A 27,629-nucleotide genomic window follows, 5' to 3' on the forward strand; every position below is an offset into this window, starting at 1 on the left:
GTACTTAACTCCAGAAAACTGCCAGTTTTCCAATTTCTTGATGCTTAATTTTTTGTAGATGTATTATACCTTTTTGCTTTCACTTCCAGAGTAGCTTTTCACTCAATTTTACTTTTACGAATTATCGTTTTTAAATTGCTTTGAATACATGAACTTTTTTTAAAGCACTAAGTATATTCCATAACATCAGAGGCCTAAACTTCAGTCAGATGGCTGGAAATATAGTCCAGGAAAACTTTGGGAGCTATTTGTAGAGGCAGGTAAGATAGCAAAAAATGGGCAGTAGGATGGTATATGAATTATGGTGTGTGAATTCATAGTTTAGTAACAGGCCTGCTTTGGGTTTCTTTGAAGACTTCAGATGGCTGAAAGTTGGTTGTAGTAGTTAATCTAGTTCTCAAAAGTTAATGAGGTGATCTCAGGCAATTTTAAATCAATGAGTTTCAAAAGCAAACAGAAGTAAATGGCAACTTTGTGCTGTGGGCACTTGTGATGTAGAGTAGGTGCTTAGAAGGAAGCTGTTGAAGTGGTGCCTCTCTGGATGTTCCTCCCATGTCAAATATTAAGGAGATTTCATGTGCTATTTGTAGAAATTAAGAATGCTGTGAATTTTAAAGCTCTTTCTTGCTTAGGGTGAAATAACTTTATTTTTTTTTAAATCTTTAACATGATGATAGTCACTTCCACACTTTTGTTTTGTAAAATGTTGTCTGCTCTTAGTCTTAGATTATTCTGTACCCCTTACAGTTTTTGACTGGAAGCATTATTAGACTGATATGGTTGTTTGGACCAGCTTCAGATCACATAACATGATGTTGCGGGCCAGATTTTTGGTAACCACTGCTCTAAAATGTGTCATTCTAGTTGTTCATCAATATATATGAAAAAAGTCTAGAATAAATACACGGGCTATACTTAAATGAATGAGAAAGACCGTATGTTTTATTTATGCATCGCATTAGAATGCTGTGACACCAGCGAAGACATTCCAGGCTAAAGGCAGAATTGCCTGTTTTGAGAGCTGCTGAAATTGCTTTATAATACTTCTGAGTTGCTTTTATCTTTTTTTTTTTAAACATTAACTTTCCATTTTTATTCAAATATTTCTAAGGACTTGAAACGTTCGTTACCAGTTGGACTTGGACTTTCTGAAACCAAAATAACATCTCATGGCTTTGACAGCACCAAAGAGGGAGTTGTTGAGGCAGGACCATTTCCAGGTAAAGGTAACTGCTTTTTTTGTCTTTTATTTCTCGACTTAGTCTTTAGGCATATTTTCATATGGTCAGGAGTACAATATTCTGTGGGTTCTTTGAGCATTTTGGTGTAAATGTACACCTTGAGATGTGCATTAGTGACAACCTGTTTGTCTTCTCTGGTAGCTGGGTGTTAAAATAGAGAATATATGCTACACTTGTAGTATCTGTCAAGGGACTGGTGGAAGCTACTTAGTGTCAACTTGGTCTGCGTTTACAGGAAGGGAAGTCCTTGAGCACATTGAAATGGTGTCAGACTGAAGAACTTTACTGTTACATTGCATTAAGTTTTCTTTAAATGTTGCAGGAGGTGTTCTGATTTGAAGCACAACTGGAGAGTTATTTTTCTTAAAACACAGTTCACTTACCCAGAGCAGATTAATAAGTGGAATTCTTTGTTGCCCCTGAGACTTGCCTCTCTGTTTTTTGTTATAGTGCATATATTACTTCAATGTTTTGTTGTTTGGAGTGGTAACACTTTGGGTCTCTTTTTCCAGGTACTATCTAATGAAAAAGTGTCTGTTCTATTTGCTCATCAGAGTTGCAGTTGTTTATAGCAGAAAGATTTTAGTTAATTAATATTTAATTCACTATGCAAGCATTAATGTATGTTTTAGAGAATCTAAGCTAGTATTAAACAATGAGAAATACAAAGTGATAAACAAGCCAGTAATGTGTGTTTCCCATCTGTCTAAAGACAACAGAGTGCTGTGATATAGTATGTGAAAGTGGTATTTTAATGAATTATGTAGCTTTGACAATTCCTGAATTTGAAAGGTTTGAAATGATATCAAATGAGCAGCTGTGAAAATAAGTCTCTTTGTAGTCATAGATTTAATTTGCATTTTGCTTCTTTTCCTGTTTGGTAAAATGTGCTTATGAAAACAGTGATTTACATGCTGTACTTCACATACATTACAAAGTGAATGCTGTGGTTTCTTTAAGTCTTTCAAATTTGCAAAATATCTAGCTAAAAACTGGGCAGATAGCAAACTGCTCACCATTTTTGCCTTTTTGTATTCTATTAGCAGGATAACTGTTGCAGCTGTTAAGCACGTTAGCCTGTAAGGGGAAAAGTGTCTGAGATGTGTTTCAAGCTAGACTAATATGTTTGAAAGCCACATGTTCTCTAGTAAGTTATGTACAGCTTTGGACGTTTAATTTTTAACACTTCAGATATCGCAGTTTTCCTCCAAGGATATTTTCTTCAGATTGTTCCTAATGCTGTAGCCAAATCAGACAGAGAGAAGTGGTAGAAACTAAGGTGGCTATGAAACTATGGACAAAGGTAGAATAATTGCCCTATTTCTAAAAATTCTGTTTTCTGTTTGAGTGTCATTATTAGGGCTTAATTATTGAATGCAAAGTAGACAACACTGGGGGGGAAGGGCTTTTAGGATTTGGGGGATGTTGAGCGATGAAGTATGCATAAAGCTGCTTTAATACTCTGTCAAATGATAAGGCTTTTTTAAACTGCTTGTCTTAGCTCGCTTGCTCAAGTGATTCAGTCTTTGAGCCTTTAGTAGGATCTTGCAGTCAAACTTTTATGTCTGGATGAATCCAGTTGCAGCTCTTATGCAATCTATCGCTACAGAAGGACACAGCAAGTGAGTGATCTTTCAGTCTAGTCTTCTCTGTGCAATTGGATCTAAATCATTGGATTAATTGTACCCCATGTTAGTGGTGCTCTATAGTATGTTTAAAAGGCAAAAGGTGATTGTTGCTTCTGTTACTTTGATATTTTGGATGTTACTGATAACTAAATTTTGCTGAAACTGCTAAAGTTTAGGTTTGATTTCCTCTTCCTCCAGCACACTGTCAGCCTTGAAGTATCTCAGAATTTCTCAGCAAAAGCAATAAAAGCTCCCCCCAGTATGTTGATTACTCATCACTACAGAGAAAAAGCTAATTTGTTTGGTTATTAAGTCCTGAAAACTTCACAAGAATGGCACTTTGTGTTTTTGACATGAGAATTGCAAAGCTCTGAAAGCATAATCCTAAAACAGCTTAGAGAACACACATGGTGCAGGTCATTTAAAGGCGGGTTTCTTTTTCTTAAAGAGAACAAGCGAGTGCTGTAAAACCTTTCTTTTGGGAAGGAGATTACACACCTTAATGGCTAATGGCTCGTATGATCTTCATGATAGCTTATTGCTGTGTGTTTACACAGACTTAAGAGCAGATGTTAATCGAGTATATCTGAAATTGGCACAGATTTCAGAGCTTACTTCACCCCTTAATGCAGTGAGTACCATTCAGTGACAGTGCAGAGTGAAATCTATCTAGACCTTAAAAAGGAGGTTTCAGCTGTGGAAGCTGTATATAACAATCTTTCATGGAATTTCCTGTTGATAGTATATACTTTACTGATGAAACTGTCAGTTCTATTTTGATTACTCTTACCAAAAAAAAAAAAAAAAAGCATAAAAGTATGGCATCATGACCTAGAGAAAGCTTAAATCATGAAGACTTGGAGTAGTTCACATGAACAGCTGTGCCTCTTAAAAAGCTTTTCTGTCAGAAATTCCAGCAACTTGTCTGTCAATGCATCTATTTAGTGTATTGTTAAAGCAAATGGTTCTTTGTTTTGGAAAAAAAACCCCAAACTATCTGTGTAAGAATGCGTGTTGCCTTCTAAGGGAAGATTATGGATTTTCATGGTTAAATATGTCCGCTTTTCAGGTTTCTCAGCATCACCCAAATCATCTGTTATATCTCCTAGCAGTGCAGCAGCTAGCAGACTGGCTGGACAAGGTTGTGATTTAATTATTCCCACAGGTATCATAGCACTGAATGGATAACGCCCTTGTCTCTGCTGACACTGTACTAACTCCTCCATGTCTATAATAATTTGATTTACTGTTAGTTGGAAATATAACTTCTGGGTTTTTTTGGTGGCTCTCATTTCTGGCTTTTAACAGTTCACAAAGTAACCTCTGCTTTCCTGTCTGTATGCTGCTTTTTGCTCTATAAAATTTAAAAAATAATTACCAAATATTAATAATAAACAGTAGCTAAAAAGGGAGTAACCAAAATCTTTTATTTAGGTCAAAGCTGAAACTTTTGGTGTTTTTTGCCAAAATGATCATGTATTCCAGTGGAATAGAGTATGAGGTGGCCATTAGGAATTCACAACACCCAAACTAGGCTTTGCCGCTTGACTCATTTTGTGCCTATGGGCAATTACTTAACATCTTTGTCTGTTTCCTCTATATAAAAGGAGAAAACCTATTCAGTTACCTCATAAGGGTGTTGAGAGGATTAATTACTTAATGTTTGCACAGCATTTTGAAGACGTAAAGAACATAGTAGAGTTTGATGCTAAAGGAGTATCTTGAGGCATCTGTATAGACTTTTTTCCAAACTCTTATTAACATAAATAACCTGGCAAGTGAGTGGCTGTAAGTAGCAGTAGGGATTAGAAGCAGGAGTAGTCAAAATGGTACATGAATAAATAAAAATGTTGCTTAAAAAGTGGTAGTGCTTTGCGGTTCTTAGTATTTAGGACACAAGGAAATATTTTTTTCAAAATCAAAACTTGGGATCCATGTGATATCCTATACTAGCTTGAAAATGCAAAGTATTGGCAATTAATATGTGGTGACTGGCCCTAGATGTTTTAACATGTTGCTTTAAATCTTTTCTTTGTTGCTGTTTTTATACTGGTGATTTGTAGAATTAATTCTTTGTAATACAATGAGCTAATAAGGCTCAAATAAGTTAAATATTGGCTGAACACATCTTCCGGAAAGGAGGACATTCATTGGAAAAGACAAAAAATGTTTTGCAATTTACTAGTTGTACTCTGTGACAAGTTTTTATATGCCGATAATTTTCATTTAATGGTCTGCAGGTTGTAAACAGACTTTCAGATTGGCTAAATCCAAGAGGGTGTTCAACTGTTGGAATTTTAAAACATAGATTACGTAGTAAACATCTCAAAAGCTGTTTTAAGGTTGGTTAGTAAAACTCAATCCATGCAGGTAGGCTTTTTCAGCCTATTACTACACGAAATACTGAGATATACGGACACTTTATATCCGTTTTAGAAGACTTCTTTCTTTCTGGAATTGATTTTCAAAAGGTGCATATTTGTCTTAAGTTCTTGCTGTCACCTTGCTCTGCTTGTGCATGTGCAATTGCACAAATCCTTCTACTAATCCCTTAAAACAAAAAAGCCCACAGGGCCTTCAAGATTTGTTTTGTCTGATACAGGGGCCAGAGCTCAACAGAAGAGTGGACCTGTTGTGTTAGCAGATGAAGTAAAGAATCCAGCAATGGAGAAATTGGATTTGGTGAGAAAGTGGAGCCTAAACACTTACAAGGTATGCAGACATATGTTTGTGTGTGTGCATGTATGTATTCTAGAAATGAGTTTGCTACTAGATTGGACTAAAGCTTTCAACGTATTGTACTACTGCATGGAAGTAATCTGTTGTTGCAGTGAGCATAAGCAAGAATGCATAAGGAAGGCTTGGTTTTCTTCCTAGTGTAATGTTCTTTGTAAACCTTTTTAATTCCCTGGCTTTAAGTGGAAAATCTTTTGTAGGTATTATTGATTTAATAAGGTAAAGAATGTTCCATTTCTCATGCTCCCTTCAACATACAGAATGTACCAGATTTCAGCACTACCGCTTGTAATTAAATCATTTTGCTATCTTTGAGTTGATTGCTGATATGATAAAATTTTAGCTGATGGGAAAAAGTCAGTCCTGTTTACAAGTTCCATACTTGTTAATCGCTATTGTGATGATTTTATTCTGTCTTGGCTGGTGGTTTTCTCAGTGTTGGAATTGTTGCTTCAATTCCTGTGTATTTTACTCTTGTATGGTGCTTCTTTCTGATCAATTGGGATTTGATGAAATTAAATTATATCAAAAGAATAAAGAAAAGGTGCTTAAAGCACACCAGTTTGTCAGAAGTGACTCTCATGAAAAAGGAACAATTGTCAGGGAATACAGTACTATCAGGAGTTTTAAACAAAGACCAGTTTTGAGAAACAAATGCCACTTTTGAAAAGTAGGTGGTTTTTTTAGTGCCTGCAACTTAAATGACAGAGTTGTCGACAGGTGGGTTGTGCATCAGTGATATCTACGTCAAAACATGAAGAAATGAAGAATCTGTGGAAAAAAACTTCCCTTAAAACACAGGTCTGAATCTCTCCGGTGTACTTAAGTCCAGATAAGGACTTCCTCCTCAGTGAGGATGGGAAGCAGGGATGGAAACATTATACCCACTAGTAAATACCTATGCTGTTCTTTATATTAGAATCAGAAGTTTTCATCTTTTTTTGTCTAATTAAATGGCTTTTCAAATTTCTACTCTTCTCGTAATCTAAATTTTGTAGCAACTGCAGAAGTCTGTCAGCGTGCTGTGGTCCAATCAGAATAAGCGCTATTCAGCTGAAGCCTTTCTTTAAAATATTCTGTGTGTCTAAGACACGTTGACTCTTGAGATTGAATCTGCTTTACCCCAACTAAATAGGAGAGGACTTGACCTTATTCTCCCTTTTTGGTGTCTTGATTTAGACAACAAAACCAAAAACATCCCCATGTCACAATGGCAGAATGATTGCAAACCTGTTTATGTGAAGCAATAGCCAGAGGGCTAGTGAAGAATGCTGGGAAGAGTGGTCTCAGATCCTTGTTTAGAACATGATTTCTTTGGCAGTAGTCTTTGCAAAGTCTGGATTTTTAGATTTCTTTCTTGTCTTAAACTTCCCCCTCCCTTAAATCCAGAATCTCACCAGTCATGGCATAGCAAACAAAGACCAGCACTTCCAGAAAACTAAACTAATCTATTTTCTTGAAATCTATAAGCTTGAAGCTTTTCCCAAATGTGTCTAAGGAGATAGGTCAGTTATGATCTTTCTAGAGTCCCATACTGACTTCTTGTACAGCTTTTTTGGAAGAACAGGATTGTTCAGAGAGACCTTATGAATTCATTCTGAGTTGAGGGAGCATTATGCAAATATCCCTGGAGGTACCAAACATTTGAAAACACTTTGTATATACACTACATACAAAAAGCATATTTGATTGTATTAAGGACAGTATTTCAGTTTGCGGACATACTGGCTTGCTTTGGTTCACTTTAGGAAAGTTGTAGGAAGAAGCCTCCTCCTTACCTCATAATAGCTAACTGATCATGGGTTAGAAGATGTGGAAATAAAGGGAAGGAGTAAATGGGTAGTGGAGGGAAGTCAGCAGTTGAACCTGTCTGAGCTGAACGTCATGTTATTCAATGTACCAGACAGTAATCTGCAAGTGGAGTTAGTGGTGAAACTTGCTGTTAGGAGCTTCTTTAGGAACCTGACATGAGTAGTTCTCTGTCACTGTGTCTGTATCAGGAGTTGTCAAATCCAAATTGCTGGATGCGTTCGGAAGTCATACCCATCTGTGAACAGATGATAAAGTATGCCTCCGTATGTTTTGAGTACCTTGCTTTTTGTCCCGTATGCATGAGAGACAATTGCTTGTGTTTATCTCCTGCTTTTATTTCTGTTTGAAGAAACTCTTTCCAATTGAAAATCACAGGAGGTTAAAGCTGTTCTTCTGTCTAGCCTAATTTTTGTAGACTGTATTTACCTTTTCCTTGTAACTTGCCTTTGCAACTGTTGTCCCTTTTCTCTCTCTTTCCGGTCTTGTGCTCCCTAGTAATCATGAGTTAGTGTCAAAAGAAATTGCCCTTCTTTCCATTATATAGTGGCAAAAGCTTTTCCTGTTCTTTCCCTTTCCCTTGCTTCCCCTCCTTTGGATGAGAAAGGCGTTTTCAGTTTAGCAAGAAGACGTAGGTACAAGACAGTCGTGACTATTCTTGACTTTCAGCAGTTCTAATAAAAAGCTTATCTTTTTGTTTTTCATACAACTTCTTAAACTTTGAAGAAAAAAAAATACCTGTTTTATAAGCCTCTAATACTGGGCTACTGGTGGAACTCTTATTTCTAAGACATGTCCAGTAATGTCTCTGATCTTTTAACATAGGCAATTTAAAATAGATTTCTCTTAAATGTATTTTTGGTAGATTTTGTCTTTGAGAGAGTTGGTTGTCTTAAACTTTACTTTGTGTGACTTCATTTTGAGGGTTGTGGTCTTATTCAGGTCTTATTCAGGACAGTGTTCTTTATGGATACTCTTTTAGAACAAAGCAAAATGGAATGAACGTGTGGAATTTTCTCTGTTTGCTGGTGAGAATATACAGTAACTTTTATGTCTGTATTAGTCTGTTTAGAACCAGAGTAAATCAAAATAGATAGGTGCAACTTCTTTCTCAGTTATTTTTGTTCAGTCTCAGAGTTCAACTTTAGCTACATCTCAGTTTAACAAAGTATGCAGTGTAAGTCTTTCAAACTACTAGTTTTTCCTCACTTGTCACTGCTTGGGTTTTTAGGTGTTTTGCTGTAACTTCTGGAACAAGTACTTCTTGATTGAAAATAATTCATTCCCTTTTAATTTATTCTTGCTTCCAAAAATTTTGCATTTCCAAACGTGTGTGTTTGTCTCAGCTTTTTTTGAAAATTTCTAAAATTTGTCCATCATTCCATAGCTCTTAGTGAAATAGCTTATTTATGCTCTGACCACGCTTATTGCTAAACTGTATGTTGCAATTTCTGTTGCAGACTTTGGTAGTAAAGTTGTATTCTATGTTGATACGATTTGCTATGCTCTCCCAAATTTTAGATTCTTGACAGACAAATATCTCCTAGATTAGCTGTGCTCTTTCTTCTTAATTGGTTGAATCTAATGAAGTAGCCCAAATAGTACATACCTTCAAAGCTCTTGAGTTATGACTGACTCGTTCTGCTTGATCATTCTTGAGTCTTTCCTGTGTTTGTCTATTAATAAATTTAGAAAGGACATAAAAGTTCTATCAGGTTAAATGTGTATTTTATTTGGGCTGAAATAGAGACTGGATTAAACTAAAGTCCTTGAATTTGGAAACCCTGGGAAATCCAGCGATGTAATGTATTTGGGGAATGTGATAGAAGATAGGCTTGGGCATTATTTCACTTAAACTAAATGCAAAGCTGCTCTTTTGTTAAGCCCCTTCAGAGTAGCTGTGGCCTTGACTACTAACTTAGTTTCCTTGTCATTCTGTTTCTAGCGGTAATTCTTCATATGTGTAACTTGGTTATCCCTTCACCTCCTGGGACCAGAGGTTAACTTCAAGTAACTTACTATAACAGTAAATAATTCCTGCTTTCCATAGGGAAACTGTAAGGCTTTGCCACACATCTGCTTTACAAATGGCTTCTCCTATGTCTCAGTCAAGGGAAACCCAAACGTGCATCTTGGCAGGCTCGTTGCCAAGTGGGGCTCAAACCTCTGGTAGAGGAGGTGTCACAGATAAGTGGAATGTGGTAGCAGCCTCAGCTGTCACAGCCATTGGCTGGGTGATGGTGTCTACAGCCTTGTAAGAAGAGCACGTTTTCCGCTCACTTGTGTTAATGAACTGCACATCTGTTAAGAATTTGACTTGTGAGAGAAAAGACACAGTAAGTCTTTCTGAGACAGTTGGCTCCGTTTTATAGATGTGTAAATAATGAGAAATGCATTTTAATAGTTTTACATGTTTCTCCGTAGGAGTTCCCAGTTGCCTAATCAGCTTTAAAAAAACATGCTGAAAACCACCACCTCCTTACCTCCTCCCCCAAATAAACCACCAAAAATAACATTTTTGGAAAACATAACATGGATGATCTGGAGTTGGATGGTTGGTAGACAAAGCCCAAAAGATCACTAACTAGATATTTTTATGCAGAACTAGTGATACTCGCATTAACTGTCTTTAATGCAGTGGGCCAAATTGCTTCTTTTAACTTGATGAGATTCACCAAACCTAAAAAGAGATAAGAGTTCTCTTACTTGAGAAACAATTAGTTATGCTCTTGATTTGCTAACTTGAATATTCATCTTAGTAGGAGTTGAGACTTGTCCAACTGTTCTTGCTGAGTCCTGATAAACTTCTAAAGAGTGTGTTGTTTTTTCAGTTTGTTGTGCAAACTTATATTGGGAGGGGTGATTGTGAAAGAATTTTGTGTAATTATATGTCCCTTGAAGCTGAAAATGGGTGTATGCTGTGTTGTCTTAAATATACTTGATTCTTTATAATTTAATTTTTTTTTCCCCAGTGTACACGTCAGATCATCTCTGAAAAATTGGGTCGTGGCTCAAGAACAGTAGATCTGGAACTAGAAGCTCAGATAGATATACTGAGAGATAACAAAAAGAAATACGAAAATATCTTGAAACTGGCACAGACGCTGTCCACACAACTCTTCCAGATGGTACATACCCAAAGGCAACTTGGAGATGCATTTGCTGACCTGAGTTTGAAATCATTGGAACTTCATGTAAGACTTTTATAGTGTTAAAAAATAAAATGGCAGAGATGAAGATAAGCCGAATTGACTCATGCAGGGTATATGGTAGTTAGCAGTTATTTTTCTAAACACTGTAGTTAACAACACATTACATGTTCTTTGTGTTAAAAGCTCATGTAATTTATTTAAAACTATAGGAAATTATTGAAGTTACTGTAGTTCTTTATTGTTTCTTAAATGTTTGCTTTTAGTTAATGGTTGGACTCAAGAACTGACAACTTTCTTTTGTATAGAAAATGCATTTTACTATTCATTTTGCTTCTAATGAAATGTCATCAAAGTGTTCCAGAGTGTTACGTCATTTCAATTACAGGGTGTCTTTGGGGAATATACCAGGGAGTAAGTAGAATAAGGCACGGTACTTCACTTGCACACACTGAGTGTGAGTAAATTATTTTTCTGTAGCATATTCAAGCATTGAGATTTCACCTCAGAGTCCTTTTTTAATCAGAATTTTGCTACTAATAGGACTAATCTGTATTCTCACATTGTTTAGAGTTTCTGAGCAAGAGAGGCAATCTTTAGATCTCTGCATTTGGATTGTTATGATTCTTTGGTTTAGAAGTTTATGTAACACTGGCACTTTTGTTGCTGATATTAAAACTGCAGTAAAGAGAGAGAAGGTAAATGTTGCATACAAAACAGTAGCTGGCTTGTTTCTACGTTGATTGTTCTGTACTTCCAAAGTTAAAGCAATTTCATACTGCTACTGTTCCTTTGGAAAATCAGTATTAAGAGGCTTAATGATTCCCTAAAACATAGCTGTTGAAACAGCCTAAATTACCTTTGTGAGTATTAAACTTAAAACTTTTGTCTGTTTGTTTTTCCCTTTTCATGATTGTCTATTCCCTTTGAGTTTTAAGGGAGGAGCTGGAGTTCATGTTTGCATGGAGGAACCCTAACTGGTAGCTAGCTGAAAAAAATTGGAGACTCCTGCACTGGAGTACAGGAATTTTTAATATTGCAGCATGACAGATGAAAATCTGTGGAAGTATTTAATTTCTTAGCTGCTAGAAGTGCTCTAATCTGCTAAAATAAGAAGTGTTTGATAATCAGTTTACTCTTGACACAAATACAGGCATGTGGTTTGTGTCAGAACTGAAGGATTGTTATGAAGTATGTACTGAAGCTGGATGTTTCTTCTGAAACTTGGATTAAATCTAGCATCATGCTTTTGTTTAATGAATGTTGGGTTTTTTCCATGAATAGCTTGTAACTTCTAATGGGAATACTGTTCTTCCAGGTTCTTTCAGCATCTTGTACTGGTCTTGGAATTTGTTTCAGTCATTCATCTCTTGTGTAGATTATTGAATGGGGCTGTTGATGCAAATCAAATAAAGGTTTCTGCTACTGTAATAAAAGTTATCTAACCTTTGCCTCTTGGAGACTTGCCTGTTGTTTGTCTCTTTCCTCTTTGTGTTTCCCCTTTGTTTAATCTGTACTGTATCATCATCTGTAGCCTGACCTATTCTTGGATGTTTGGATAGCATTGTTATCTCTAAAACGTGTGCAAGACTAAAATTAAAATTTCTGAACAGTTAGTCTTTAATGTTTAACATGATAGCAGTATATAAGCTTAAAAAAAAAAAAACAACAACACCTCTTAAGGTAATATTTCTTACTTTTATACACGTTAACAAAATGAGATCTTAATGTGGTATGTGCAGAGGTATTGCTTAATGTGAATGTTTTGCTGTTTCTCTTTTGGATACAAAGATAACTCCTGGTTCCAGCCTCATGTGCTGCTAATTATACAGACAGATGAATTCCAATTTTAATTGACCTGTGCATAGAGTATGAACTGAGTGTAAATTGATAGAGGAAGGATTTTGTCTGTTTCATAAGAGGTATCTGCAGAGGTCATGGACAAAACTCAGTTTTTATATGAAATGGTGTGAACCAGTAGAAGGACAGTTTTCGTGGCTAGCATGTTTGCAAGCCACTGCAAATCCCATCCTTCTTACCCTCCTCCTTGAACTGGTAGTGTTGCTCATTTGGGTCTGTGATGATCTGGGTGTGAGGACCAGCTGGAAAATGAATTGCAGTCTTGCCTGCAGAGGGGAAAGAGATGGGGCTAAACACTGCTGAAAGGGGTAGTCCTGCTGCTGTTGTCTCTGCCTGTATGCTCTTACTTCTTCCCCGTGCCAGTGCTTGTGTTCCTGTGTCGCTGGCAATGTTAGAGCAAAGCTAGCTGAAAAAGACTTTTTTTTTTTTCTTTTCAATTTCAGCAAGATCTGTAGTGATTTGGCTTGCTGCTTTAGCCACGCAAGCAGCTGTGCAAAGCAAAGGTGACTGATCTTTAGCGTTGTTTAGAGGGTTTAGCTCATGAAAACTTTCCCTAAGATCTCTTCCCCCCCAGTTGCTCACTTCCACTGCACCTCCTTTTCTAGAGGCTTCTTCACTTACCATTGCCCATTACCCTTACCCTCCTGAAGTCATTAATGTTAATGTGAAGTATCATTTGGCTTTGGTGTTCATGTTCCAGAGAGATTAAAGGAAACTGGGAGAATACAGCACTTCTGAGTCAGTTGTTGGCAGTGTCCAAGCCTAAAAAGACCAAGTTCCAAACACGAATCTAGTGTGTTTTACAGTCATTTCAACCAGAGATTGTACTTTTTTGTGAGAACTCCCATCTGCAGAATATGAAGATGCCATATGGATGACATAAATATAATAATTGGACTTGTTTGGCATCCATGTGTTAGGAAAATCAGGGCTTACGTTGCTGTTAACAAAGACATGAACAAACATATATCCAAATGTGACTGAAATGCCTTGGAAATAATTTTGTATTGTCCCTTTAAAATTTCTGGCTGAGCTACATTATAATTTTCATTTGCTATCCATTGTAGTGTTCTGCTCTTCAGTTATTTACAGCCTATTAAACTGTGATAAATGTTGGGGTTTTTTTGCAATGCTCTTTTCCAGAATGTAAGAATAAAACTTAATAGCTAATTAATGCTGTGTGCCCTTTAATGTAGTGGTGTCTGGTGGTATTAAAGCATTACCTAGACAACCACACGAGAGATGCTGGATTAAAATCCTACTGAATGATGATGTAAAGATTACATTAGCACTTACTTTTAAGTAACACTCAAGATTTGAGTGCAGAAAAATCACATTATAAAGTAGAATTTAACATGCGTGGTAACAATTGTAAACCATGTTTTACTGATGTTAGAGAGATTTCATAAAAACTGAACTGAATATTGTATTGAAATTGTATGTTCAATCATAACCACACTCAAACAGAAGTGACAAAACTTCCACATGTGTTTGTATTTTTTTTATATAGTTGCTGATAAATGTTATGATTTTAAATGATCTACAGTTTTGTTTTCTCTGCTTTTTCTTTATAGGAGGAGTTTGGCTACAATGCAGATACGCAGAAACTTCTAGCTAAAAATGGAGAAACTCTTCTTGGGGCTATTAACTTTTTTATTGCCAGTGTGAATACACTGGTGAATAAAACAATTGAGGATACACTATTGACTGTGAAACAGTATGAAAGTGCCAGGTAGCTATTCTATGTCTAGCTATTTTCATTACAAACTAATCTTCAGGAAACAGACTTTGTATCAGTTTAGTCCTTGTATTTGAGTGACTAACCTGTCAGGTAAAAACCTTATAACACATCTCTCTTAAAATTAGGATTTACAGTTAACTGCCTCATTGCACATATCTTCAAATATTTTGTAAATGTTCTGTTGTAGACTTAATTTTGTTAGCTCTACATTTAAGAGTAATTATAGCTATTTTTTTCTGTCTACTAGATTTAAAGTGGCTTTCCTAAGCAGTGTGACAGTGCAAGATTAACCCTTATTTTACCTATTACAATGTAGCTAAATAAAACTTCTTCGGCTGAAAAACACTTAATCCTGTGCTTCTATTGATGCACAATATGTGTAATTCACACTTCAGTTTTTATGCAGAAGTTGCAGGCTTGGTCAGAAAGGGGAAAATAAAGAAATTTCTTAGTGAGTAAATAATATCTAGCAGTAGATAATGGGTTTCTTGCCCTGGAGAAGGTTACTTTTGGATATGGCATATTACTCTAAAGCCAGGTTCCCTTCTCCTGCCAGGGTTTGGACTCGTGGTCCTTTTCTGATGCTTGGTTGCATTCTGACTTTAATTCACTTGATAGGATAAAGTGTGTTTCTTTTAATTTGCCAGAGGATGTAGTTTGTGCATGTTACTTTCTGTGATTTTTTTTTTTTTTTTTCTACATCAAAAATTGCAAACTGCTTGAGTTTTGAGGTTCTCTTCCCCCCTTTTCATTGTTCTGTTTTAATGCTTTATTTATAAGCTTTATAAGTTATTGTTTTGATATTTAGGTAAACTTTAAAAAGACATGAAAGGCAGAATTAATCTGAATGTAAAGTATTGCTTTATTTTTTACGTTGAAGTCTTAAAAAAAAAAAAAAAATCAGTTTACACATTTTTCCAGGTATCCCCTTGAAAATTTGTACAAAATACATCTGCTAAGATTGTTCTTGTCATTTTCAATATATGGCTTTTCCCTCCTGAAATACCTTAATTACTTTCACTTTCTGGTCTTTAAAGACATCAAGTATTTTGCCATTTCAATAAGGCAAATAAATTACTAAGGTTCTTCACTTACATAGACAGTCTATCATTTTGCAATGTGAATGTAGGTCACATTTATTTCTATGCCTCTTCTTCCCTGTCCCTAGTTGCACTTCAGCATTCATCTGTTCCCCTCTTCTATCAACTCTGTATCGGCTTGTTTCCTTTGGAATTAAGTCATAAATTATTTAAAGTCTGAATCATAGTGGCAATGAGAATCGGGAAGAGCCCTGTGAATATTATAATTCCTTTTACTTCTGCAAATGTTATATTTTGTTTTGGAGCAGTTATACTACCAACTGAAAAGTTGTGTTTATAATCCGTTTTCAATCTTGATTTTTTTTTTTTTTTTTCCTTCACAGTTTTAGAAATGTCTGTTTGAGACCGTATATTTGAAAAGCCAGGAATAGGTTGGTTTGTTCCATTAAAATTGGCATCTATCACATGCTGATATGCTAAGTTCCATTATTTGAAAACTACAAAGAGGTGTGGAAGGAAGAGTGAGGCTTTGGGCAGGTCTGCCCATGACCCTGGCGTGATTTCTGGCTATTATGTGTTGCTTTACTTGGTCAAGTGCTAGATGGCTGTGAACAAAGGAGCACATATTGTGTAAGAGGAGGAAGAAAAAGTTAGAGGTCGCTACTACGTTTATCTCATCCACTTGCAATAATGTTTTTAAATGTAAAAATAGTTTATCTGGCAAGGATCCAATGTTCAGTAGACTTGTATGTGACACTGGAAAGCAGAAAATTAATTTAGTGATACAATCTTTAAACTACTAACATTCCATAGGTGCTTTTCCCACTTATAAATGTTATATGTTGATGAATAAACTTTCTTGGGGGAGGGGCGGGGGGGGAGCAACTAAGCAAGTTTTTGAAGACAAATCTGAATATTCAAACTTGCTTCTGTATTAAAAATAATCCTAGAACATTTTTATTTGTTCCATTAAAACAAGTAAGAAGGTATGACTGGGTCATCTCTATTCATGTAGTATGGTACAGTCTAATATGGAAAGGTATTAAGGAGGTTTATAACTTGTTTTAATAAATAGTGGTATATGAAGACTAGCTTGTTCAAGTAAAATGCTGTCAGGTATCTGCAGGCAAGAGCCTTTCCCATAACAAATTCTATTTTTGCTAACAGTATCCACGACAGATAATTTGGGCAGAACAAGAGTCAATTGGAAAATACTTTTCATCTGTCCTATCTAGAAGTTGGATATATATCTTTGGTGCAGAGTTAGCTTAAATACTTACTTAGCTGTTAGTCTTAACCTTCTGTCTTTTTCTTCCCTTTTCTCCTTCAGTGGTGGTATTGATCCGGAGAGTCTGACTTCCCTAGGAAATTAAGATAGGCCCTCAGCAGACTATAAATAATGCATCATCTTTTTGCAGCCTGTTTATCCATAGGACAGACAAGTTCTCATAAAACTATTTGTGGAAGAACTGTAAAACTGTTCCAATTAATGCATGCAGAGAAGCCTAAAGCATGCTGAAAAAGCCTTGGGACAGAGTTTGGTAGAATTGAGCTGTTGCTCAAACATCTGCTTAAAGGGAATGTCCTCCTTTTGGTGCTTCTTTTGCTCTTGGCCCAAACTCTTTACTGAACTGATTCAACAGTAGAAGAATAACATGAAAAAAGAATTTACTAGCTTTATGTGGCTTGATAAGCTGAGATGTCCCAGGAAAGGCTCTGGCCAGAGAAGCCAGCACAAAACAGAGGGTTGGGAGCATGTGGCTGAGACAGGAACAGAAGAGGGAGGGTACTTGTTGAGCCAGCATTATACAGTGTACGTAAGGGTGGGTTTGCTTGATGAATAGGAGGAGGGTGGAAAAAAGCTTGCCCAGTTTGTTTTGTTTTATTTTTTCCATACTTGACTGTTGTCCTGTATGTGAGGTCTGTTTTGAGACACTTTGCCTTTAGATTTTTTTTCCTCCTCCTCTTTCTTCTCAGGATTGAATATGATGCCTATCGAACAGACCTAGAAGAGCTGAATCTTGGCCCTCGTGATGCAAATACTCTGCCAAAGATTGAGCAATCGCAACAGCTGTTTCAAGTGCATAAAGAGAAATATGACAAAATGCGTAATGACGTATCTATCAAATTGAAATTTTTGGAAGAAAATAAGGTAAGCTACAACTTCTGGTGTTACATTTAGGAGTTTTGTCCTGTAAGTTTCTGCTTTGCTAGAAATACTTTAGCTGTTAGATCTTAAGATACATCTTAATTTAAAAGTACATCAAGTGAAGAAAATAAGTTGGTGGTTTTTTTTTTTTTTGAGTTCTTGCTGTATCACTGGAGGACAGACTTTTAAAGCAGGCAAACTTGAAAGTTCCTAATCAAGCTGCTGCAGCTAAAAATGACAAATGCTATGGCAGTAAGTTTCTTGTTGAGATGGGAGGCTTCAAGTTTGGAAAAGCATTACTTTCCCAGTTTATCCCATTTAATGGTTAAATGAGTCATATAACTAGTGATTTAAGATTCAAAGTAAAACTTACGTTTTACAACACTGTCATGGAGGATATGCACAAAGAGAGAGAACTGTGAAGAGGCTTCTTCAGAATTAAGCTTGCTTTAAACTCCTAACTTGAACTGAGAAATACAACTCTAATGCCCTTCTAATTTCTTAATTCTAAACGGGGCTCTTTGATCTGTTGGTTTGAAGGTGTGTTTTTTCAATTTGTTTATTCCAACCATACAATATCATCTATCCCTCTAGGGTATAGATGATGGGATTCTTACCTCTCATTCTGTCTACCAGGCGAAAATAGAATTACCATACAGAACACACTCAAACCATGCGTTTTTGATAAACAAGTCCTCCTAAATTGTTAGGAATTAGGTGTAAAAATGATGGTCCTTCAAGATCTGATTTTTGTTCATACGCATAGTAAATGAAATCATTATAATCATCTATCACTATATTTCCTGTCTTCAGAGAGAGGGAGATATGATCAAAACTTAAGTAGCTTGTCAGTTTTTCTGTGTCTAGCAGTGGATTAACACTTTCGGTATGAGTCAATTCATGTATTTTAAAGACCTGAATATAGGTAACAACTGCCTGTCAAAGAATAGGTGAGTGGCCCCAAATGACAACAGGAGCAAACCAGGCTCCTTGCGTGGAAGGAGGAAACATTAAGGGAAAATCATGGGGACAAGCTAAAACAATTAAAACTGATTATTATTCTGAATTCTTGAATATATTATCACATAGGCAGTTCCATCAGCTACTTAGAATAAAGGTGGAAGACAGGGAAGAAACATGAACCATCAATAGAGAAGAAAAAAGTGGAGAAAAGAAACCTTTTGGTTTCCAAAACAATATATGCTAAAAATGTAGCTCCTGAGCACTGTTACTTCATATAGGCGTTTGCATTAGGACCAGGGGCCTGGAATCACATGGCCATTAAGGGCTAATGAATCAGATCATCAGACGATTAAAAACTGGTATTGCCCTGACTTTCATTTCTTGTTCTTGCTGAACTTGTAGCCCAATAACTTTCAAATGGAAAATATGCATCTTGAAATTAATTTTCTTGAACAAGCTGAAGTCTAATCTAAATGCTGCTTATGCTTAAATTAGAAAATGCTCATAAGAACAGAGTTGTAAAAGTATGCTAGATTGAAAACGGGTATACTGAAGGTGTCTCCTTCCCCCCGCCCCGGCTTTGTTTTCATCTTCTAGTAGGTTGTTTGCTAGTAATATAATGTACTTCTGTTGAAATTGTTTGATCCTTCCAGCTCATATTAGTACAGGAATTCTGATGCTTAAGTTCAAATTGGTTGAAAAATAGCACTTACCCTGCTTCCTCTTGGTTTGCAATAACTATAAAACAGACTGATTGATTTATGTTTATATAGAGAAGAAAGCTTCAGAGTGAAAGCATTTGATTTCCATCATGTACAAAAAAGTTTCCATATTTTTTAAAAAATTAAATTAGATAATTTATGGAACACCAATGAAGTTGTCTTCCTAGTGACAGTCTTGAATTAGATCAAGCATCCTGTTAGCAGTCACAGCCTACAAATTTTGTTTCTGAAAGAGATTGTTTTTTCCTTCCTGCCTTCTCTTTTAGATTAATACAGAGGAGACTTTCACATGCTTAAGCCTTTTTATCACTGGTTGACATTTCTCAGTTTTGACGTTAGAGATGTCAAAATACTTACTAAAGGGTATATGTAACTTTGATCCCAAAAGCCATAGAAAGGACTTCCTTCACAGTCAAACATTGGCTTAAATGTAATTATCTACCGAGAGCTTTACTCGGGTAAGATTTACTTTGGTGTTTTCTATTTATTGTATAGGATTCTCCATAATAAACAGTATGTAATCTTAATCCTAATCCTAAAGTTTCATTTCAGGAGCACTTTTTTTTTCCATCTTGCATCTGTCTCTGATAGTTTTTGTTCTTATGTTGCCCAGAATACCTCCTGGGGTGTAGTGGGAGGCAGTGGTTATCTAAGAGATGATGTTCTTACCAATCTGACATCTTTATTCCTTTTTGTGGTGTCAACCATATTTTTTTAATTAATGTCAATGAAGGGAAGCTCCTGTTAGACCTCATTCTTGTCCTGCAGCTAGTATTAAGAAATTGGAATGCACAATTGCTTTAGCCACAAACAAAGTGTATGTGACTGCTCTTAAGTTAATGACTTTTCATATTTTAAAGGATTATTAATAAAAGTATAGGATCAGTAAGTATAGGAACTAGATTTTAATTTCAGTTAGACTAAATAATCTCAATTGGTCTACTTTTCCAAAGGTACATGACAGCAATTGCTGGGATCCATCATAATTTAAACATCTGTAAATACGGCATATGCCTAACATGGAGGAAAAAAAAAGGAGGAAGAGCACAATGGCTACAGCTGTATGAGTGTGTCTGCAACACAGCTGCTTCAGCTGTGGGAGTAGTGCATTGTTTAGGAGATGGCTTCAACTGAAGACCTTATATGATGTTGAACTCCCAAGTGGAAGGGTGATTTTGATACTGTTAGGCTGTTACAGTAGCGTGGGGGAGGGAATTATAGTGGTTATAGTGATACTATATCCTTAGTAATGGGAACTTACCATTTTGTATCTGTCCCCAGGACAACGTTGGTGCCTATTTCTTAGAATGGGAGATTGAAATAAAGGAAGATCAGGTGGACAAAATACTAGTTTTACTGAGTCTCTCAAAGGGCCTTTTTGTAGCCTGTTTTAGAAAGCCTGTGCTGTTGCAGGCTTACTGCATACAAGGCGAATCATGGAATTTTCAAGAGTTGGAAGGGACCTCTAGAGATCATCTAGTCCAACTCCCCTGCTAAAGCAGGATTGCCCAGAGCACATTACTCAGGACTGCATCCAGGCGGGTCTTGAAAATCTCCAGAGAAGGGGACTCCACAACCTCCCTGGGCAGCCTGTGCCAGTGCTCTGTCACCCTCACCGTAAAGAAGCTTTTCCGTGTATTTGAACGGAACTTCCTGTGTTCTAACTTGTGCCCATTACCTCTCGTCCTGTCACTTGGAACCATTGAAAAGAGCCTGGCTCCATCCTCCTTCAACCCACCCTTTAGATACTTGTACGCCATAATAGGGTCTCCCCTCAGCCTTCTCTTCTCCAGGCTAAAGAGTCCCAGCGCTCTCAGCCTTTTCTCATAAGGGAGGTGCTCCAATCCCTTAATCATCTTAGTTGCCCTTCACTGGACTCGCTCCAGCAGTTCCCTGTCCCTCTTGAACTGGGGAGCCCAAAACTGGACACAGTATTCCAGTTGTGGCCTCACAAGTGCAAAGTAGAGGGGGAGAATGACCTCCCTTGACCTACTGGCCACACTCTTCCCTATGCAGCCCAGGATTCCATTGGCCTTTTTGACAACAAGGGCACATTGCTGGGCCATGTGCAGGACCTTGCACTTGCTTTTGTTGAACCTCATTCGGTTCTTCTCTGCCCAGCTCTCCAGCCTGTCCAGGTCACGCTGGATGGCAGCACGGCTCTCTGGGGTAGGATTGAGGATTAGTATTTGATTTGAGCAGCTATATCAAGGCATGGCCTTGCCAGACTCATGTTACAGTATATTAGAACATGCAAATCTCTAATCATCAACTTTATCAATAGGTATTGTCATGGTGCTGAATCCAGATGTGGGTTAATATTTGTTCTGAATCTAATTAGAGAAGCCTTTTTAGGTAAGAAAATGGTATGATAGCCATATAACTTTTCTATTGTAGATTGTAACCTCTGGGCTTCATCTTGTACATATTGATACAGGATGTAGTACAGTGTAGTCTCGAGCTTAGCTGTTATTATCGCTTCTGTGTTGAAAACAGAATTGTGTAATGAAACCTTGCTGTAGCAAAGCAATTAAGCAATTTAAGGTTTAATTTTAGATTAGATAAAGCAGTTCATTATTATCTCCCAATAAATATGTTTTTGCAGTCTAACCAATATTAAACATTTAAAACCAATAAACTGTATATTTTTTTTGCCTGACAAATTAATGTCAAAATAGAATCCTAGATGTTCTTTTGTAAATGTGCCTCCACTAGATGCACTCAGTTATGTTCTCACTCAAAGGTTTTGTCCCATATTTGGTTAAGCATGACATATGAGGAGAGCAGGGAAAGCTGGGAGGTGATTCAAGCTGTCACTGCAAAAGAACTACAAAGCCAGTTTAACTGGCTGGTGGGCTCTGGTTGCTCTCTGTTGCTGCAAATGTCACCAAACAGCCATAATCTAGCTGGCCCTACATTTAGGGGGGAAAAAAGGCATCATGTGGTTGCAGTCTTTGTGCCAGTTCTCCTGGGTTCATATATTATTTCAATTAAAAGCCCCCAAAGTTTCAGAGAACTGAATTACAGTAAAGCTGGGATTGCAAGTTTCTGTCCGTAAAACCAAGATATACAAGATTTCTATTCAGTTTCATTATAGCATTTGATCTTGAAGTTAGCACTTTTTTTTTTTTTTTTAATATTGCTACAAAGTTATATTGGTGCTATCCACAGCTGGCAGAGTTCTGTAGAAGTTTATGCCGTTGGGTAATTAGTATAAGAATAGCTGCAATCAAAATCTGTAGCTTACAAATAGTTAATCTTTTTTTTTTTTATAAGGAAGTTTGCCTGTTCTTAGCTTAAAGATTTCTGCCACTGAAAAATTTTTGAAAAGACGCTGTCTTTTTGAGAAAGGAAAAACTGTTTTTCATTTATGTACTTGAGAAATGTCAAATCTTTCTGTGTGAAGAAAGAAATTGAATGTGCTTCTGCGAGTAGTACTTCAGGAGTTTGATGTTTAAATGCTTGATTCCACAAATGAAAGCAATGTGCAATCTAATGGAAACCCAGATGACATAACTGTTTAGGTCAAATAACTTAAAGATAGCTAGGCAAAGGATTGAGTGTTGTGAGGAGGTACAAGCTGACAGAAACATTAGAATGGGGGTTGTCTTTTTGGTTGTTTCAGCTATCTGAATGATGAGGATGTAAAGGCTGTATTTACTGTGCCACGGAAAACATGGTGTTCAGAGGGAGGTGGGGGGAAGAGGAAAATATTTAAAAAGAAATTAAATGTTAAGAGCATCCAGAGGTAATGTTACAGCTTAAATCCAAACTACAGTATCTTCTGTACATGAAACTCAAGTCTTCTGTTTGGGGCATGTGTATTTTTTATGCTTATACACAAAGTTCAATTTTGTTTTGAGACTTAAGTTTGCCAGGTCTATTACGGAGTGCTTACTGGGCTCATAATTAGGAACAAATAGGTGTATGTTGTTAATTAACAAGGAACAATGATTTTAAATTATGTTCAACTGTAAAACATGATGGCTTTTTGACAAGCATGCTAGTCATACACTGAAACCTGTACTTCGGCAGCATACCATTAACATTCTTTCACTGAAAGGTAAATCTTCAAATGCTCCTTTACTGGAATAGGTGCTACAGCTTAGTGCTCAAGAGTTGGCCTCTAGCGCTGTAGTCTGACAGTCACTTCAAGGCTTTGCTGCAAAAAAAAAAAAAGGGGGGGGGTTCCCTTCATCCTCTATCCCCCTTCCCCCACATTGCCTTCTCTGTTGCGCTTTCAAAAGTGTTTTTGCAGCTGTGCAGAGAATCAGATTGGGGAACTGCTCCAGGTTAAAGCAAATATGTTGTTGTCTGGTTAGTTTTAATCTAGATCTGTTCCCTGATCCAACTGACTACATAACTGCATGAATGTTTTGCCAACAGAGGGCTAAGGTGAAACATAGTGTGGAAGTAGGAATCAGTGGCTGGGTACGGGAGTGGGCAAGGCTGAGATTCTTTCATGGGAAAACTGGTTAGGTTTGCACTTGGCTTTAAGTGAATACTTGTTGTCCAGCTCTTAGCTGTGATTGCATGTGTTTTTGCAGTGGACACCAGGTGATTTGAGATGTTACAGCTTCCCTTAGCTGGCTGCTGCTTCATAGTCGAGCTTGTAGTACAGCTTCTGTGTACAGTGTCAGACAGTTCAAGTGGTCTTTTTCTAGAAATGCAAAGTTACCTGAATGAAGCTACGGATAAGAAGATCCCACTGTCACTTTTGGGATTCATTTAGCAATCAGTTTCTGAAGGAGGAGAGCAGAAGCTGTGATATCTTGGACCTCTGCAACCAGTTTGATAACGATCATAAAGTTTACACCACAGTGAGGTAGCTCTGGCTTGGGGATAGTACCTCATACAATGAGGTAGCTCTGGTAGTTCAAAAAACCTCAACAAAACAAGTCATATTTTTTCAATCCGAATCATCTGCCTCTATGTTGCCAATTCCTGCCTTTGTGTGTACGCACACATACTTAAGCCTAGGCCTGAATGAATTTATAAAATTATCAGAAGTTCACAAAAGCCTTGTGTTAAAAGCTACCCTAACAAAGTACCAAATTTAGCCTCAAATTGATGAACTTGGGCTGGGAGGGGTGGATTAATTGCCCTTGATTTATTTGAGTTCCTATAAACAGTCAGAATAACTCTCTTGTAGCATTTTAAAATGTGCTAGAACTAGCTTGCCACTGTGTACAGCCTTGCATGTCAATGACTAAAGAATCTGTTCAAGAAAAAAAAAACTGTACTTGCTAATTTTTTTTACTTTTAAAAGCACTCTTGGTGTTGTGACATTATCCACTTGTATGACTTAATATTTTTGGGATGGAAATACAGATTTTTATAGATACAAAAAATATGTGTATTTATATATCTCTATTCCCACACAAACTGAAAGAGGCCATCTTTTGTGACTCTGAAAAGCTAAGCTGTCCATTTGTTGAACAAGTGTAGTTAGCTATATTCTACATCTCTTAAATATTAAAATGTCTGTCCCTCATTAATTTAGTGAAGTCTTCTATTGTAAATGAAAAAAACATTGTCCCAAGATATGATGCATGCTGCGGACTGCTTTCTAATCATACCCACCTCTCTCCAATTTCTTCTTGGAGAACCCTTTGATGGAAGAACCTACCATTTTACACTGTTAATGAGGCAAAAAGCCTATTATTTCACATATATTAAGTTCAAATTAGCCTGAATTATTAGGGGAGAAATCACAGGGATATCAGTTTTCAAATTGTCAGAGCAACTTTGACCAGAATTTGGGTCACCAAAGAGAGGTTGCCATGGTTTGAGCTGGGATGGAGTTGGCTTTTTTGCTGGCAGCTGGTATAGTGCTGTGTTTTGGATTTGGGATGAGAATAATGTTGATAGCGTACCAGTGTTTTTTAGTTGTTGGTAAGCCATCAAGACCTTTTCTGCTCCTCACACCGCCCCACCAGTGAGTAGGCTGGGAGTGCACAAAAAGTTAGGAGGAGACAGAGCTGAGACAGCTGACCCCAGCTGACCAAAGGGATATTCCATGCCATGTGATGCCATGGTCAGTATGTAAAGCTGGGGGAAGCAGAAGGAAGGTGGGGACTTCCAGAGTGATAGCATTTGCCCTCCCAAGTAACCGTTAGACATGATGGACCCTGCTCTCCTGGAGAGGGCTGAACACCTGCCTGTCGATGGGAAGTAGTGAGTGAATTCCTTGTTTTGCTTTATTTATGAAACTGTCTTTGTCTCAACCCATGAGTTTTCCTTATTTTTCTGATTCTTCTCCCCATCCCACTGGGGAGGGAGAGAAGTGGGCAAGCGGCTGTGTGGTCTTAGTTGTAGGCTGGGGTTAAACCACAACAGTAGGATACCAAGGTCTGTGCAGACGTCAGTTCATGGGCAAAACTTAATTAGTGAAATGAGACTCCTCAGTAGAAAAAATAAATTGTTGTATCCCCAAAAGAAATGTAAACTTTTAGTGCTGAAGCTTTTATATATGTGCACGTGCACACATGCTCAGCCCTTTGTTTCTCAAAGTATTTCATTTTAAATGTGTATTACTGCATTTCTGTGTAATAGTGTAAACGTTATACTCTTCTAGTGTAATAGCACATCTAATGTGTTTGGTTTTTTTTTAATTTGACATCCTTTCTTAAATGAAGGCAATAAAGTATCTCTGTATTGAGTTGCATGCATTTAAGAAAAGCACATTAGCCAAATAGCTTGTTAAAGCAGGCACGGCCAACTGGTAGACATAGGCCAAACCTGGCCCAAGGACAGTTTTGCTTCCTATTATGGCGGGGGTAAACTCTCCCTTGTGGATTGTGCTGACAGACGGGGCGGTGATCCAAAACTTGAGTAGAGAAAGTTAAATCTGCTGCTCACCACATCCTCCCTTTGGGCTCAGTCAGCCATCCTGTTCTTCTGTTCTCTTCTGTGTTAGCTAAAAGCTATTGGGCTCAAGGCCTTACAGGCTGCAAACAGGCACAGGGCCACCACCTTAGGGATTCGGGCTCTGTCACAAGAATAAAGTTGTGCTGGGTTGAGAGTACACTCAAGAACAAAAAGGACAGGTTTTGGCTGCAGGAGGAACTGGGGAGATAACTTTTTCCAGCATATTGCTATTCACCATTCACAACTTCAGGTTTGCTGGTGTGCTAGGATGAAAATGTTATACTTGTTTGACTGTGACTTCATCAGTACTATAGCTTGTCACCATAGACTAGAGTGGAAGAGACAGAGTGATGCCCTCCAGCTGCTCTTGTGCTGTTCTCCCCAAGTTTTGATTACTGCTATGACCTGTGTGTTTCATGACTACTTTGCACAAATGTTACAGTCAAGGTACTGACCAAGTGCTGTAAATAATCCTCTGTTACAGGGGATGGGTGAGAAGTATTGCTGGGAAAAGAACTTCAGTTTTGTTTGACTTAGGTATATGTGAGCTGGAAAACAGCAGCTTTCTGCAAGGGGGGCAAATAAATGAACTGTATACTTAGATAAGGCATTTGTCATGTGCTGTTTCAGGGAAGTCCATTTGGCCTGCGGGTAGGTATCTTAAACAGAGGTTTGGCATCTAATTTCAAGGAATCAAGTACTTGTAGCCAAGCGTTTGATATTTGATAATGTTATGCTGTTTAGTGAATTGCTTTTGGTCCATGCGTACTGAGTTTGTATTGACTTTTAAACATACTTTATGAAAACTCTAAATCGCTTTAACGTTCAAGAATTTTGTATTTGCATTTTGTATTTGTATTTTTAATTTTTTATTAAATAAACCTGTATGAAGTCTGAGCATCTCAAATAGACTGCTTTTTTTTTTATAACTGGCATGTAACGTTGTTAACATCTGCCTCCTCTTCTTAACCTATCTCTATCCTTGCCTGCAGGTTAAGGTATTGCACAATCAGCTTGTTCTGTTCCACAATGCCATTGCGGCATACTTTGCTGGGAATCAAAAGCAGCTTGAACAGACACTTAAACAGTTCCACATCAAATTGAAAACGCCAGGAGCAGATGCGCCATCCTGGCTTGAAGAACAGTAATTGGATCAGAGAAGAGGACCCAATGTTAACCTAAAATCTTTAAATCTGATAATTAAAGGTTGGGGTTGAAGGACTGTTGTAGTGATTCTTGCACAGACAGCTTTAATTTTTTTTCCCCTTTTATAATACTGTAAAACTGAATTTGGTGGGAAAGTGGGTGACTTTAAGGTAACCAAACATAATTTCTGTCATTTCAAATATATAGAGCACTCGTTTTTTATGTGAAGGTTGATGGTTATTTCTGTAACTGGGATGGGGGAGGGAGGGAAGGGAAAGAAAGCTATTATAGATTTGCACTGACAAATGATGTTTGTGATTTCTGGTCATTTTGGTGGCTAGTCAAAATATTTCCAAATGGAGGTTTACATGATTTGTACCAACATCTGGTATTTTATAGATGAATATAGAAAACATCTTTAGTAATTTTCATATGATTTTTAAAAAGGAAAGAGTTAAAAGACTATTTTGCAAATTAATAATATAAGGCCTATAGGCAATATCTGCATATAAGGCAACAGTAGTAGATGGCTCATTGATTAGTGGAATTGCAGCAAATGCCTCTTTAAAAGATGT

General features: G+C 37.2%; 1 protein-coding gene across 2 annotated transcripts in view; it reads left to right on the top strand.

The window, feature by feature from the left end:
* ARFIP1 (ARF interacting protein 1) overlaps positions 1-27,302 on the top strand; it is a 45,479-nt gene extending 18,177 nt beyond the window's left edge. Inside the window, exons 3-9 of one of the 2 annotated variants that reach the window (XM_082483118.1) lie at positions 1,112-1,220; positions 3,939-4,034; positions 5,472-5,581; positions 10,387-10,608; positions 13,998-14,155; positions 17,182-17,356; positions 26,901-27,302. In XM_082483118.1, the coding sequence (XP_082339244.1) occupies positions 1,112-1,220; positions 3,939-4,034; positions 5,472-5,581; positions 10,387-10,608; positions 13,998-14,155; positions 17,182-17,356; positions 26,901-27,056 (1,026 nt within the window). In that variant the 3' untranslated portion in view covers positions 27,057-27,302. Of the gene's footprint in view, positions 1-1,111; positions 1,227-3,938; positions 4,035-5,471; positions 5,582-10,386; positions 10,609-13,997; positions 14,156-17,181; positions 17,357-26,900 lie in introns of both variants that reach the window. The other variant, XM_082483117.1, reaches the window with a different exon arrangement.
* Positions 27,303-27,629: the final 327 nt, after the last annotated feature.

Source organism: Vanellus vanellus (assembly GCF_965231255.1).
Source record: "Vanellus vanellus genome assembly, chromosome: 4".
In the NCBI taxonomy this organism is placed as follows: domain Eukaryota; kingdom Metazoa; phylum Chordata; class Aves; order Charadriiformes; family Charadriidae; genus Vanellus; species Vanellus vanellus.